Raw genomic sequence first — 16,610 nt, 5'->3', positions numbered from 1 at the left:
TCGGGCTCCCTGCTCGGTGGGAAGCCTGCTTCTCCCTTACCCACTCCCTCTGCTTGTGTGCCTTCTCTCACTGTGTCTGTCTCTGTCAAATAAATAAAATCTTTAAAAAAAAAAAAAAAAAGAAAGGGTACTGAGTTTTGTCATATTTTCCATATCTAATGATGTGACCCCTTTTAATATGCTGACATAATAAACTGGTTGATAGCTTTCTTATGCTAAACACCTCTGTGCTCCTAGAATAAACAATGTCTCCTTTTTAAAGGTACTGTTGGGTTTAATTTACATATTTTGTGTTTGCATTTATAAGCCAAAGGTAAAATCATTTGACAGTGTGTTCTCTGTGTATAAACTATCATTATTACATTTTGGTATTAAGTTTATTCTGTTTGGGGCTTCTTTGAGATTTTATTTATTTGAGAGAGAGAAAGCATGAGAGAGAGCATGAGCAGGGGGGAGGGGCAGAGGGAGAGGGAGAAGCAGGGTTCCCACTGAGCAGGGAGCCCAATGTGGGGCTCAATCCCAGGACCCTGAGATGATGCCCTGACCGGAAGGCTGACTAAGCCACCCAGGTGCCCCTATGCTGGTTTTTAAAAACTTAAGTAGGACATATTCATCTTTGTTTCTAATGACCAAAAGAGTTTGATTAACACGGGGATTATCCAGAAACTGAAATATACACAGAATTTAGCTACAAACTTTCTGTGCCTGATGGTGGCCTTTTCAGTGGCAAGTCTTTAACAACCTTTCAAATTTCTTCTACAGTTATTTGTTATGTTCAGAGTTTCTACTCCTTGGTAAAAATCTGTAACTGACACTTTCTAGAAAATCATTCATGGGAAAAGCAAAACTTGCTTGTTATGACAAGTCCCAAAACACTAAGATTTATAAAGAAAAAGCCAAATTTTCCCTATCCATACCCACAAGCTTCTCTCTCCATGCCCAAGTGACCAGGATATTGGTTTGTATTCTTCCTCCCTTACATTCATACTATATATATATATAAAACATTCATAACCATATATATACATGGTTTTTACACACATATATATACACACATGCACACTCCTTGATATGGGCTGAATTGCCAAATACACACCCCTTGAAATGGACTGAATCGTACACTCTCCCCTACAATTTATATGTTGAAGCCTTAACTCCCCATGTGACTGGATTTGGAGATAGGGCCTGGCCTTTAAAAAAGTAACTGAGGTTAAATGAGGTCACTAAGGAGGGGCCCTAATCCAATATGACTAGTGTCCTTATAAGAAGAGGACGAGACACCAGGGATGCACTCCTACAGAGGACAGGCCAGTGAGAAGGCTGTCTGCAAGGCAAGGAGAGAGGACTCAGGAGAAACCAAATCTGCTAAGACTTCATCTTGGACTCCCAGCCTCCAAAACCGTAAGAAAATAATTCGTTAAGTCACACAGCCTGTCGCACGTTACGGCGGCTCCAGCAAACCCAATACAACACTCATATAAGGGACAGCTTTCTTTTTATAAAAATGGGTTCATGCCATAGATTTTACACTTAGCTTTTTTACCACTTAAAAACAGATCATGGCCATCTTTTAAATCAACATATCCAGCTCTACTTCATTTCTTTTCCATAGCTGCAAAATGTGCCATAGTACAGCTCAAACGTAAGTTATATAACCATTCCTCAAATGAAGCACAGTCCAGTGTGCAAGGATACAACCCTACTCACACACACAAACATATAACCTACTGGTATCACTTCTGTAGAGAATTAAATAGTGGAATACCTAGGTCAAAGGGATGCATATTTTAGATTTTACTATACATATACTATATAGTAGAGCTTCACAGTATTTTCTACAAAGCACTCACAAAAAGCAAGGAAGGAGACTATCTTTCCGCTTTCTTACCAGAAGTGTCTCACTCAGAATCTTTTAATGTCTGCCCTAAGGATGAAAGTTCACCTTGACGGTGTGATTTCTATTCCCCTACTAGGGAGGTTAAGCAACACATTTTTACATTTATTAACAAATTGCACCTTCTCTTCCATGAATTGCCTATTCAAATTTTTTGCCTATTTTTCTATTACTAATGTTCTCTTTTTCTTTGGAAAAAAGTCCTTATACTAATGCCTTGTCTGTCAAACATTTTACAAGAATTTTCTCCCAGTTCACTATTGTCTTTTGCCTTTGTTTATTGTACTGTTTGCCAGACAGAATTTAACATTTATACGTAGTCAAATTTGTCAGTCCTTCCCTTTATGCATTCTGAACTTCCTCAGACTATTCACATCTCCTAAATTTTCTTCTAACATTTTTGTTGTTGTTGTTGTTTCACATGGAGGGCTTTAACTCATCTTGAATTTACTTCAGTATGAACTATGAAGCAGGAATCTAACTTTGTTTTACTGCACAGATAGCCAATTTTGCTAGCATCATTACTAAATGAACTGTCTGTCCCACTAAACTGAAATGTGACTTTGATCAAACATCAAGTTCTCATTTATCCTGGCTCTACTTCTGGACTCTTTTTCATTCCATTAATTTCCTTGTACCAAGAACATAGTTTTAATTTTTAAATTGTCCCACTGTTTCTTAAATCATTATTGGCAATTCTCCAAATCTATTTTTGATATAAGCTTTAGAGTACTTTATTGAGTTTGAAAATATATAATGGGTATTTGGAAATGTATTAAACTTATACACTGTTTTGGAATGAGCTGACAATTTCATGAGACTGTCTTCTAATCCACAAAAGCCTCCTTCTACTCAGGTTTTACCTTATGGCCTTCAAAGTTTTATGGTTTTCTTCACATATGTCCTCCTCTTATTAAACTTATATTTAAGAATTTCACAGATTTTGTTAGCACTATAAATATCTTTATATTTTAATATAACTGATTAGTGCACAAAGATATTACTGATTTTTATACCTTCACACTGTATCTAAACAATGATTAAATTTTTATACGATTGGGGCGCCTTGGTGGCTCAGTCGTTAAGCGTCTGCCTTTGGCTCAGGTCATGATCCCAGGGACCTGGGATCAAGTCCCACATCGGGCTCCCTGCTCGGTGGGAAGCCCACTTCTCCCTCTCCCGCTCCCCCTGCTTGTGTTCCTGCTCTCGCTGTCTCTCTCTGTCAAATAAATAAATAAAATCTTAAAAAAAAAAAATTTTATACGATTAATTTAAAAATAAAGAAAATATAATTTAAATTATAAATTTAACACAATTTATAGTCATTAATTATAAAAGTTTTAGTAGAGTCTTTTGGTTTCCTATGTATGCAATCATATCATTTATACATAAAAATAATTTCTTCTCTTTATTTTAATATTCATACTTATTTTCTCTTCTTTGCATTAGCACAACCCCTAAAACAATACCAAAGAATATTAATGGTAGCATGCATTCCTGACTTACAACTGATTTTAATGGAAATAAAGTTTTTAATCCTTTAATAGAATGCTTTTTGTTGGCTTTTAGAAGCAATTAGTTTTAAAACCAATCATTTCTTTAAAAATTCAATACAATAAAGTATGACATAATTATGCAAAGTGATCTATTACATAGCTCTATAATATACTTACTCATTTCCCTATTCTTCAAAATTTCATTACTTTCCAGTATTTCAGTATTGTAAGTAACATTATGATGAACATCCTTATACATAGTTTTATATATTTAAGATTATTTCTGGGCACCTGGGTGGCTCAGTCGGTTAAGCGTCTGCCTTTGGCTCAGGTCATGATCCCAGGGTCCTGGGATTGAGTCCCGCATCAGGCTCCCTGCTCTGTGGGGAGCCTGCTTCTCCCTCTCCTCCCCACTTGTGCTCTCTCTCTCACTATCTCTGTCTCTCTCTAATAAATAAAATCTAAAAAAAAAAAAAAAATTTTAATTAAAAAAAAAGATTATTTCTGTAGGGCAGACTCCTATAAGTTGAGATCTTGGTTCAAAGGATTGAAACATATTAAGACTTTTTATATATTTTGCCAAATTCTTTCCAAATTTTCTTTTTCCTCTTTTAAAAACTCCTTTGTGGGGCGCCTGGGTGGCTCAGTCGTTAAGTGTCTGCCTTTGGCTCAGGTCATGATCCCAGGGTCCTGGGATCAAGCCCCACATCAGGCTCCCTGCTCGGCGGGAAGCCTGCTTCTCCCTCTCCCACTCCCCCTGCTTGTGTTTCCTCTCTCGCTGTGTCTCTCTCTCTCTCAAATAAATAAATCTTAAATAAATAAATAAATAAATAAATAAATAAAAACTCCTTTGTGAGGGGCGCCTGGGTGGCTCAGTCGGTTAAGCATTTGCCTTCCGCTCAAGTCATGATCCCACTCCACATCCGTCCCCTTGCTCAGCCAGAAGCCTGCTCTCCCTCTCCCTCTGCCCTCCCCGTGCTCATGCTCTCTCTCTCTGTCAAATAAATAAAATCTTTTTAAATAAATAAATAAATAAACAAATAAAATAAAAGCTCCTTTGTGTACACCTGAAGCTAATATAACATTGTAGGTTAACGATACTGGAATTAAAACAAAATAAAATTTAAAAAAATTAAAGCTCCTTTGTTGTTGGTATAACAATGCTTTCTAAGAAAGAAAACTTTGAAGGAAAAATACAGATTTAAAAGGTGAAAAGAAGAGCATATAACCAAAGGCAAACATAAGAGGAAGGGCAAAAGCCCTTAGGAAGTTTCAGAATAACTAAAATCCAAAGAAAATAGAGGATTCCAAAAAGAACTAAGGACTCAAAATAGAATTTTCAGATTATATTTAGATCAAGAAGATGAAGGAAGGGAATGAATGCTGACTGACGGATATCAAAGAGAACACAAAATTCCTAAACTCGTTCTTTTATTCTCTTCTTTGTCAAAGACAGTGATCTCTAAACCGGAAGGGAAACAATAAATGGTAAAAGAGAAACTAGAGCCTAAAATGCATAAAGAGATGAGCTGTCTTCTGCTCTGAATATCCTAGATACAAGAAAACTTACAAATAGATCAACAGGTATAGTACTGATTACTTTAATGGAGCAAAGTAAAACTGTAAAGAGGTCTGTACCAGAACTCCCCAGAGCACCTCTGGACTGTAACCCTATCCCAGGCAACAATATCATCACGGACTCAGATTAAACTATATGAAAGCATGGGTATCAATTATGCATGCAACATGAAGGGGAAAGGACAGTAAACACACTGCAAAATTTTATCAAGTAAAATTTAACAAAGATTAATGTTAATTCCAAAAAGTCAAGTCTAAGATGGGAGAGCAGCAGTTTGCATTGCATTAAGTAGGACACAGGATTTTCATTTAGATTTAAAGCTCAGTGAGTTAATTGTGTAATAAATAAAAAGCCTTTGGCTATACTCACAGAAGCATGGAACTGAGAATGAGGGCATGAATGCTCCCAAACTACTCTGAATTAGTTCACACTATAATATTTTGTTCTGTTTTGAATACCATACTTTAAGTAAAACTATAGAAGAAAATGGAATATATTCACAGAAGAGCAATGAAAATAAGAACTTAAAACTATGTCATTCAAAAAAACCTAAGGATGTTGATATTGGTGGTAAGATACAAAGGAAGTAACAGCTACCGTAGAGAATTTAAAAGTCCATCATGTGTAATAGGAATTAGACATGTTCGATATGCTACACACAGCAGAAGTAGCATCAATAAAGCAGGCATTACAGAGCAATGCATTCTGAACAAATTTTTTAAACAACTACCTTGAAGATTTAATTTGCAAAATGCAGGCTTTGCTAATAGTATTTACTATTGATATAGGACACATGATTTTTTAAAAAAACAAACAAAAACTCCATAAAACTCAGAGCTGCCCAGAGGCAGCTCAAGAGGAAGTGCCCTCCCCCTCACTAACAGTGCTCAAGCTGCCTATGTGACGCATAGAGAGAAGATCAAGCATCAGAGATCTCTGGTTCTTTCTAATCCTTGGGTACTTTGTTTACAACTTTGTTTATACCTATGTATTATTTCCCTAAGTGAAGGAACAAGAAAACTACCTTGGATTTCTGCAGTTTATACAAGTCTGAAGATGTTTTCTCCTTCTCTGCTACTGTTAAAACTAGAACCAGTTCCTTCCTTTACACAGAAATTATTTTATATAAATAAACTAAATGACTGCCAGGAAAGCATACAAACACCACCAGCAGTTTTTTAATTTTTTCTACATCAAGAATGTTTGACTATTTAGTAAGACCACTGAGAAAAGCATAAAGTCAAAATAAACAAAAAATAAATAAATAAATTTTTTAAAAAGAAGGTAAGTCAAATAACTAAAAAATAGTATTAAAACACCAGAAAAACTTTATTTTTAATAGTATGACAACCAAAAAAATTATTCAAAGCAATACAGAAACTGGCTATTTCAATCGTGAATACATAAAGATCTAAACAATAGGCTAAGACGGAATGTAATTTATTTCTTATGTTAAATCTCGTTTGTTTCTATCAGATTAATGGGGATTTTCCTATTGAAATACATAGAACTTGGTTCAGGGCGCCTGGGGGGCTCAGTCGGTTAAGCTTCCGACTCCTGATTTTGGCTCAGTCATGATCTCAGGGTTGTGAGATGGAGCCCTGCCCTGGGTGTGGAGCCTGCTTAAAATTCCCTCTCTCTCTCTGCCCCTCCCCCCACCTCATTGTCTCGCTCTCTAAAAAACAAACAAGAGGGCACCTGGGTGGCTCAGTTGGTTAAGCGACTGCCTTGGGCTCAGGTCATGATCCTGGAGTCCCGGGATTGAGTCCTGCATAAGGCTCCCTGCTCAGCGGGGAGTCTGTTTCTCCCTCTGACCCTCTCCCTTCTCGTGCTCTCTCTCTCTCTCAAATAAATAAATAAAATCTTAAAAAAAAAAAACAAGAGTACTTAGTTCATCTCTGCTTCTCCCATAATTAAAGCAAGAGTCCCAATATGTGATGTTACTAGAAGTCCAGTGAGAGAAGTAGATCCTAGAATTCAACTAAATTTTACAAATACAGAATCTAGGGTAGCACTGGTGACCCTATTTTCAATATAGGGAGGAGAAGGAATGTAAAGCAGAACAGGAAATAAGCAGGTGATCACTTTACTCCTATAGCATAATTTACTCACCTCCAATCCTCTATACATTCAGATTAGGGGCATTTTTATCTACTTTAAAATAATATTTACTTTTAAAAACAATGTTGACTTTTCCCAAATATAAAACTATAAAAGCACTACCTTGGGGATACAGACCGAGAAGTTGTTTCTGGAGCACTTCCAGTACCAGTCTGATCTTTGCAAAAACTTCAGACGGTGACGGATGTTCCAAGTCAGTCATTACAGATTCAAAACGAATAATAATGATGTTAGGCTGGCTTTCTATAATAGCATAAAGGGATGGGCAAGATGCCAGAGGCCTAAGGATATACTTCAGCAGCATCTGACCTGAAAAATTATATGAACATTCATCAGAAATCACTGGAACAAACTTATAAAAAGCATGCATGCCCCCCCCCCACCAAAAAAGATCTTTGAACCTAACAATAAAAATATATATCCTGTGACATCACACACCACTCGTTATGCACTGCAGGTTTTCCCACTGAAGTTCCCTAGACGGTCTACAGATTTTTATTTAAATCACTCAAAAAGTCAAATTAAATAAATAGCAGTAGCTGGTTTCCTGCTCAGTGGAGAGTCTGCTTCTCCCTCTCCCTCTGCCTGCCTCTCTGCCTACTTGTGCTCTCTCTCTGTCAAATAAATAAATAAAATCTTTAAAAAAAGGAAAAAAGAAAAGTCAAGAAAGGATCCAAGCCCTTAATAAAAAGGGTAGTATTTATGAGAATTCCATTTGACGAATCAGAAGGCCAAACCTAGGATCCATCGTCAATATTATCTAGAGAATATTTTATAAACTTATCTGTCATTCCGTTAATACCGAATATTCTGAGATTTCATGAAAATGAAACAAAATAGTATGCCTTACCAAATGATTTAAGCTTCATTTGTAGCTCCCCAAGAATAGAAAATGCCAGGAGGACAGAACTGATTGGTGGCACAGGGGTCTTCTCTTCTTTCTGAGATTGTTCAATGCATAAATGAAGTTCTGTTTGTAGGCAAGATTCCAAGTTGTTGGTATCTAAGAAAAAGGGAGAAAACATCAGCTGTCTCAGCAATACAAGATATTCCCACTTCTATTCCTCAGAGCTCATTCTCTATTGAGATTCCTAAATATGTGGTTGTATTACAATATACTTCCAATGTAACCAAATTTTTATTATGACATACGTGTCCTTGGCATCACTTTAAAACGAGAAATGACTGTTTTTGGTATATTCAAAGAACCAAACTAAGTGCAAAAGCAAGATGATGTGCCTAATAAATGCTTATTAAATATGCATTGAGTGGAGGTAAAGAATGACATACAAGGGGGCGCCTGGGTGGCTTAGTCGTCAAGCATCTGCCTTTGGCTCAGGTCACGATCCCAGGGTCCTGGGATCGAGCCCCGCATCGGGCTCCCTGCTCCGCGGGAAGCCTGCTTCTCCCTCTCCCACTCCCCCTGCTTGTGTTCCCTCTCTCGCTGTGTCTCTCTCTGTCAAATAAATAAATAAAAATCTTTAAAAAAAAAAAAAAAGAATGACACATGAGGTCCCAGTTTCACTTAAGATCTCCTTAATGTTTTTTCTGAGTATAGAAACTAGCCTGCCTAATAAGTTTAACAAGAAGGGTGTATAATAACAAAGAATTAACACGCCTGCTATCTTCTCTTAATTTTAGTCTGCCTGCAAATATAGCCCAAAATTTTCTAGATTACTTCCTTCAAAATAACTGAAATACATACACGTGTGTGTGTGTATATACGTACAGACATACGTATTTAATGAATTTGGAGGCCCAAGTGGATACGGGAAAGGGGTTGGGGGAAGACTGAAACAAACTAAATTTCAAGATCAATACTAGAAAATATACCAGGTGTATGGCATGTCCTTTACATACAGTCTCAGAGGTTCTACTCTGTGTAAACCAGACATCAAAGACAGCTGGCACCTAGACTGAGCAGAGAGCCTGAGAGCCAAGCAGCGTCAAGCAAAGCCAGGGCCAAAGTAATCCTATTTCTTCATCTTGCAAAGCACCCAGTACCTCATGATTTTGCCACCATTTTTCCCCGAGGACTGAAAAAAACTGAGCCAAACCCCTGTCCCACTGACCGACACCCCCCGCCCTCGCCCCCCGCCGCTCTTTCCTCGCCAAGAGAGGAAATGGTCAGACAGCTTTTCAAAGCTTTCCGGCCACGGTAAACTGTTGGGATTAGGGCTGTTGGGAACGGGCGGGCCTACAGTGCAGTGGAAACTCTGTGGGGTCTTAAACGGCTACCACCTCCTCCACGGCCGCACCCTCATCATGTGAATCCCACCCACCCAGTCCTCTTCCCCTGCTGTGTTCCTTCCTCGTGAAGGGGACAGAGAGAGATTCAAGGGAAGTAAAGCAAGGAGCTAGTCCTAACACACATTCTGCTTAACAGGAGAACTCAGTGCAGTGGAGACTGATAAATGAAACCTCCTTATCCCCCAGTATAAGGTATTTCGAATATATTCAGAGACCACACTGGTTCAGGCAGATTAAGCAAAGCAGTCCGTCCACCTGAGGTCAGCAGCACCTTTTGATGGCGGCAACGTCCATACGATCAGCTTCTGCCACTCTTCTCCAAGGTGGCAAAGGATGTTCTGTTTCTGAATTGTGAGCTCCATGTGGAGAGATTTCAACATTTTTAAATCAAAGCATTTTCTGGATTTCAGTAACTTCAGGCATTTCTGCGCCTGGCAGTGAAATGGAATCACCGTTAGACATTCCATCTAGCCTCAGGGCAGTGAGAATATACTGGCATAATGATAAGGAGTATGTGGAACACAAAATTTACTAAAAACAAGAACAGTACTAATTGCTTATGCTGTGGAGAAAGCATTTAGTACCTCTTCCAGACACTGAGCAGCAGTGACATACTTCTTCTCCGTTAAGGCACAATTATATTCTTCAATAGCAGTAGAAAACTAAAATGATAAACACGGTTATTAGATATTTCATTTTATACATCCTGTTATTTCAAGTCTGTCTGCTCGCTTATTTCTAAAATATTTAAAAAATAAGGTATTTAAAAAATACCTTAGAGGGATACACATTTAATAATAAGACCAACTGGAAAAAAATGACTTTCTCACCAGCAAAACACTGAGTGTGGAGTTCACTGACCTGTTGCAGCTGCTTAAGCAAACTCAGGACCACTGAGTCTCTTTCCAGCTGTTGCTTTAAGCCTGTAAATTCAGCAGTTGATACGTGAAGATCCCGGCAAACCTAATCCACACATCAAAGATAAGTACTCCTAAGTTATACTGTATCTAAGAAATAAAACATTTATAGCTAATCAATAAGCTTTATTAGGTGAACATAATTCATGCTGAAATTTAAATGCTGGTTAAGACTGGAATAACTAAAAAAAAAAAAAAAGTCACAGGATGTATTGGGAAGAGATCTTAAGTGGTTCACTTAGTCTAAACCATTATCCTATGCAGCAATATGCCATCAACATAATAGGCTCATGTCACAATCTAGCCTTAATTTAAGCAGTATTTTTCATCAGAGAGCTCATCCACCTGGATGATTAGAGGGGTATCCCCACTGCTAAGTGACAACTCATTCTACAGCTAATAGCTCTAACTCTTAGAAAGATTTTATGCTGAATCAGAATCCACCTTCCATTCCATCCCACCTTTTCAGGGACTTTGCACTATCAATTCTTCTTTTCTGTGTCTTTTACCTCTTCCTAATTCATTCTTCATTCATGAAATATACACTGAATACCTACTAGAGCAAGGCTCCTTCCTTCAGGTTTAAACATGCTGAAATTTCCATCTTTGAGAAAAAAATTCCCTCCACCTCAGCAACCCCTATTTCTCAGTGGCCACCTTATTTCTCTCCTCCCTCTCACAAACAAGCTTCTTGCAAGAGTGATCCATGCTCACTAACTTCACTTTCTCACTTCTCATTCATTCTACAACTCACCAAGATCTGGTTTCTACCCCCACCATTCGATTAAAACTATTCCAAAACAGTGCCCCAAACACCAATCAACTCCTTGTTGTAAATCCAAAGCAAACATCATCAGTGTCTAGCTATTTATCAGTACAATTACTTTCCTTCCCTTGGTTCCCTGAAATTATTCTCCACTGATTCTCCTCCTAGTTCTTTGGCCATTCATTTTCTTTGAGGAACTTCATTTTTCCTCTGACCACTTCATACAGATTGACAGTCCTTTCTCCCTGGCCCTCCTCCTACCCTGAACCAGTGGTTCTCAAAAAACAATCGCATTTTTTCCCCCACTCCCATCTAGGGATATCTGGCAGTGTCTGGAGACATTTTAGGTTGTCACAACAGAGGGAGTTCTACTGGCATCTAGGGAGTAGAGACCAGAGATACTGTGGATTATCCCACAACGCACAGGATAGCCCACCACAACAAAGAACTATCCAGCCCCAAATATCAACAGTGTCGAGGTTGAGAAATCCTGCTCTACACGCTCTCTCTGGGCAATCAGTGGCTCATGGCTTCCATTTCTAAAGACTTCCATCTCAAGTCCACATCACTTTCCCAAGCTCCAAACACGTATATGGATGGGTGATGTGTAAACTGCCAACTAAAAGCCATTTTCCCATTCCTCCACAGTAACAGCACATGGCTACCCGACGAGACTTGTAGGCTCACTCAGTGGAGTGTGACCATGTGTCTAAGATCTCACCAATGAAATATAAGCAGAAGTGACGTGAACCATTTCCAAGTCTGAGTCAAGAAAATAGATGTGCGTCCTCCGTGCCCTCTTTGTTCTTAACCTCTGTACAAAATGTTCAGTCTGCCCACTGCTGTGAGTAATAAACTGTCCTTCATCTCTCACCCAAGGAGTCTCATGTCTCCCAGTAGCATCCATGAAACTGTGGCAGGCTAACTAGCTAACCTACAAGCAGATTAAAATCTCAGATTCCCTCATAGTTCTTGACTGTGTAGAATCGGCCTGGCAGCCTGGACTATTACAATTAAAAAGCCATTTGAGCCACTGCATTTCAAGGTCTGTCTGTCTCTCACTTTCTCTCTTCATTTCTTGTTGCAGTCTAGCCTTTGTCTTATTACACTCCAACCGTGCAGCTCCATTTGCATATCCCACAGGCACCCCACAAAAACCTACTCCTTTCTCTAGATTTTCTTTTCAGTGAATGGCACATCAATGACCTCGTTCTCCATGATCCTTGACTCCTCCATCTTTCACTCCCCACATCAAGTCCCAAAGATCCCATCTCTTAAATATCACTAGGATTCATCCTCATCCTCTTCTCCATCCTCACTGCCACTGACTTTAGAGCAGGACCCTGTCCTTTCTTCCCTGATTAGTTTAACTGCCTCCTAATGCTTTAACTGCCAGCTCATTTCCCTGTCTCATTCTCCCCAAGTCCATTCTTCAAACTGCAAGCAGAATGGGATTCCTAAAATTCAAACCTGATGTCACTACTCTGTTTAAAATCCTCCATGGCTTCCACAGTGCCATCAAGATAATGTCCACACTGCTTAACCTGATAGACACGGTCCTTGTGTACCTTTCTATTCTCATCTCGTGTCCCTTCCCACCACGAGTCATATGGAATCCTCTTCGAAAGCGACATCTCTCCATTCCATCTATGTCTCTGCAATGCTATCCCCTATGCCACCTAAAACACTCTTCCTTCCTCTTTGCCTAACTATCTATTACTTCAGGTTTTGGTCTGATACTATTTCCTATAGGAAGTCAAGCTTAGCTGTATTTTCCCTCTCTAATTGAATTATTTCTATTTAATGTGCATCGTACTATTTTGGTCATCTACATTAGGCAAGAGATTCACATTTTGAAATAAAAAACTGTCATGTTCAGTAACTACCACAGTGTTTGACCCCTTGTAGATGCTGAATAAGTATACCAAATGACTGATTAAATCTACCTATTAAATCTCATTCTTCTTCCCCGGCCATAAGTTTGAATCTCACTAGGGCTAAACATCCTCAGTTTCTTTCACTGTTCTTCCGATGGTACAATGTTTAGGTATGGACCTTCTCATTTAGACCAGGCACCTTTCAAAATGCAACAACCAGAACTGAATAAATTTCACCAACCATAATCTGGTACGGACAGTCCATGACTCTCTTACTCCAGACACTGCATTTCTAATAGTACAGTCTAAGATTGCACTATGGACTCACGGATCAAACAATCAACTAACTACAAATACACCTTGAAAATATTATTTGAACTGTGCCAGAGTTGTAGAGTAACAGATTTTTATTAAAACTTCTAATCAGAATGACTGATGAACTGTTAATAGATTTTCTAGAAAATCTAGAAATCCCCATTTGTGATTAAAGTTTTACACAGAACTTTTGAAAAACACATCTGCTCACTTTCCTTCCTTAATAACTTATCACCTAGAGAAAAGACTTGGACATCTTTCCTTGAGGACTTTGAAAACACTTCACCATCTTGATTTGGGGTATCAATAAGCCCTGCCCAATAATTTAGCAATAGATGTAGAAGGCCTTGAAGATTACACCTGCTTAAACCTCTAATATCAGCTTTCCTTGCTTCAAATGACTATGTTTCCTAAAAGTTAAATACAGGAAAAAAATCCTGGTGAAATAATATATGTGAAAAATGTTTTTAAAATTTTGAAGTGGCTATTTTTGTTTCCACACTGGCTTACTTTTTTAAAGATTTTTTATTTATTTATTTGAGAGAGAGAATGAGAGAGAGCACATGAGAGGGGGGAGGGCCAGAGGGAGAAGCAGACTCCCCGCCAAGCAGGGAGCCCGATGCGGGACTCGATACCGGGACTCCAGGATCATGACCTGAGCCAAAGGCAGTCGCCTAACTGACTGAGCCACCCAGGCGCCCCACACTGGCTTACTTTTTTTTGTGGTGACAGCACTCTGGCAAACGTGGTAAGCATTTCTAAACCCCACCAGACCTTCCATAAGAAGCACAGCAAGCACTGGCCCGACACAGTGACACAGTACAAGACAGGCAAGGATTCTTTGTGTGTCCAGATAAAGAGGCTTTATGACAGGAAGCAGAGTGGTTGTAGCTGGCAAATCAAGCCAATTTTCCAGGAGAAGGCCAAACGACCAAGATTATGTTGAGGCTGGAATGTGTAGAGGCCAGCGATAGATATAAGAGAATGCTAGCCATTAAGAGATGTTAAACATTTTAAACTAAGAGATAAAAGTCCAAATGACCCAGCTTTATTTTGAAGACAATAAAATTCTAAGATTATTTTTTTCTAATTTATAAAGTGCTATTCAAATGCCAGACATTATTATTATAGCTTTAAAAATGTACTATGAAAATTGTTGATAGTTTTGGAAAATATTTCTATCTTAAAATTGGAAGTTACTCTAAAGTTATACAACTTCCATTGACCAATAAGGAAAGTGAGGTCTTGAAAACTTATACACAGAATTGAACTGTCTGAGCAATCAGGCAGCTGAACTACCATCCTACAAACCTAACCAATATAATGAACCATTTTTACCTCACTCTCTATCCTGGATTTCAGCAGGTCAATGTCCTCAGATAGCTTATCCACTTGGGTAACCAGGTCCTGTGCACTTTGCATGCTAGGCAGGAATTCACTATACTTCTTGCTGATCATAGTGCACACTTCACCCTATAAAATAAGACAGAAGAATTACAGTGAGATGAGTAGAGAACTCTATTAAAAATATACAGCTCATCTTCCATAAGGAATCCTCCATGCTGGAGCCTTCTGGCCAGTTACCCACACCCCTTCATTTTTCCTCCAAGCCAATGGGTTTCTTTGAAAAACACATTTCTCCCACCTTTAAGGATCCCATAACATTATTAGGATGCAAGAAGACAATGATCACCAAACAGTGCCCAAAAGTTGTATAAATGCTGAAAAAGAAAAGGGGGAGCCAGAAGTTCTCATATTAAACTAGATTAGCTCAGACTGCAGCCACCAACTTTAATCATATAGCTACTAGAAAAAGCAAACAGATAAATCCACAATCTGTATACTTCAACTTATGAATTTCTATCTTTTTGCTTATACAATTTTAAGGCCTAATCTTAAAACTCTAACTTAATTTGAGCTTCATCAATAAACAAATTATTGAATACTCTGCACTGAAAGCTTTGGAAAATACCAGAAAAAATTATGCCTGCCCATAAATTATTTTTAAGTAGAAAAATTACTATAAAGTAACAGAATATAAAAATGTAATATAGGAAGAGTTAATGTCCTCCAGAAACACAAATGAGAAAGAGATCACCTCTGCTTGAGGGAAAAATGAAGATACTTTATATGCAGGAAACTAGATTTGAGATAGGACATTAAAAAAGATGAAAAGAGGGCCACATAAGCAAAATCTGGGAACCAAGGAAAATACTGGGTCTGCTTGGAGCATAGAAAGTAATTGTCAGGGCGCCTGGGTGGCTCAGTCGGTTGAGCGACTGCCTTCGGCTCAGGTCCTGATCCTGGAGTCCCGGGATCGAGCCCCGCATCGGGCTCCCTGCTCGGCGGGGAGCCTGCTTCTCCCTCTCCCACTCCCCCTGCTTGTGTTCCTGCTCTGGCTATCTCTCTCTGTCAAATAAATAAAATCTTTAAAAAAAAAAAAAAAGAAAGTAATTGTCAGTTGGCTGAAGGTCCAAGTTGGTGAGGGAAAGAAACCCAGTAAAAGGAAAGTTAGGTCCAGAACAGTAGGAGCCTTGAGTGCCATGCTAAGGTAGCTTAATAGTCTTTCCACCACATAAAAAATGGTGAAAACCCCTAAAGCCCTGTTAAAGAAGAGATGGCCGTAACATGAATACTCACAAGTCAGGAAACCATTTTTGTACAATCAGGGGTTGTTAGGAAGACCTACTTCTTGTGCCTCTATGACAGGGTGCCAAACTTGCTCCCTGAAATCCACACTTAACGCAGGTGCACACAACTTTAAATGAAAGCAACAAAGATGTGGGCAAAGACTGGCAAGGGAAGGATACCAATGCAGAGTGAAACTGTGAATAGCGACGTGCTTTTTGAGTTGGTATCAACCTCAAGACAGCAGGGTCCTGTTTTACAACACTCAGAGCAGCCTCAAGGGACTTGGGGATGAAGACCAGAGCTTCATAAACATGTTCACAGACTGGAACAACAAAAATTTCAGAGAGGAGAATGGTAGCATTCTCCCAAAGCTGTTTTATTCACCAGCAAATGGTGTAAAAAGGAGTGGGCGGAGGAGATAAACACAAACCAGGAAGGTGGTCCTGTCCGCATTTCCATCCTTCGCACATGCTCCCTCCCTGGACACCTCGGGGCTTCCAGACCCCCCTCCTCTGCTGGTCTCCACAGTCTTCCTGTGGAGCAAAGCCCCCGACCTGACCGATCCCCACCCTAGCCCCACGGCCCAGCACTCCTCGGCCACCGCCTCCTCCTCCCCCAGACGCCAGGCCGCCGCGCCTCCTCACTCCCCAACCCGTCTGGGCTCCCCTCCGCGCCCCTCCCCAATCCACACACTTCCCAGCCCTCCCACTTCACATTCTTCTCACTCGGCCCCCGCACCGGACTCTGCTCATACCCCCTCTCTC

At 39.4% G+C, this 16,610-nt stretch overlaps 1 protein-coding gene across 2 annotated transcripts in view; it reads right to left on the bottom strand.

The window, feature by feature from the left end:
- ZW10 (zw10 kinetochore protein) overlaps nucleotides 1–16,610 on the bottom strand; it is a 32,210-nt gene that overhangs the window by 15,308 nt on the left and 292 nt on the right. The window contains exons 2-7 of one of the 2 annotated variants that reach the window (XM_045895006.3): nucleotides 14,554–14,688; nucleotides 10,202–10,303; nucleotides 9,925–10,002; nucleotides 9,612–9,771; nucleotides 7,941–8,093; nucleotides 7,193–7,399 (exon numbers count right to left, since the gene is read on the bottom strand). In XM_045895006.3, coding sequence (XP_045750962.1) covers nucleotides 7,193–7,399; nucleotides 7,941–8,093; nucleotides 9,612–9,771; nucleotides 9,925–10,002; nucleotides 10,202–10,303; nucleotides 14,554–14,688 — 835 coding nt within the window. The remainder of the gene's footprint in view (nucleotides 1–7,192; nucleotides 7,400–7,940; nucleotides 8,094–9,611; nucleotides 9,772–9,924; nucleotides 10,003–10,201; nucleotides 10,304–14,553; nucleotides 14,689–16,610) is intronic. The other variant, XM_045895007.3, reaches the window with a different exon arrangement.

Source organism: Mirounga angustirostris, unplaced genomic scaffold, assembly GCF_029215605.1.
Source record: "Mirounga angustirostris isolate CCGP_5_RB_7025 unplaced genomic scaffold, mMirAng1.0.hap1 SCAF_13, whole genome shotgun sequence".
Classification (NCBI taxonomy): domain Eukaryota; kingdom Metazoa; phylum Chordata; class Mammalia; order Carnivora; family Phocidae; genus Mirounga; species Mirounga angustirostris.
The sequence above is the reverse complement of the archived record's forward strand: the minus strand, read 5'-3'. Positions and strand labels throughout refer to the sequence as shown.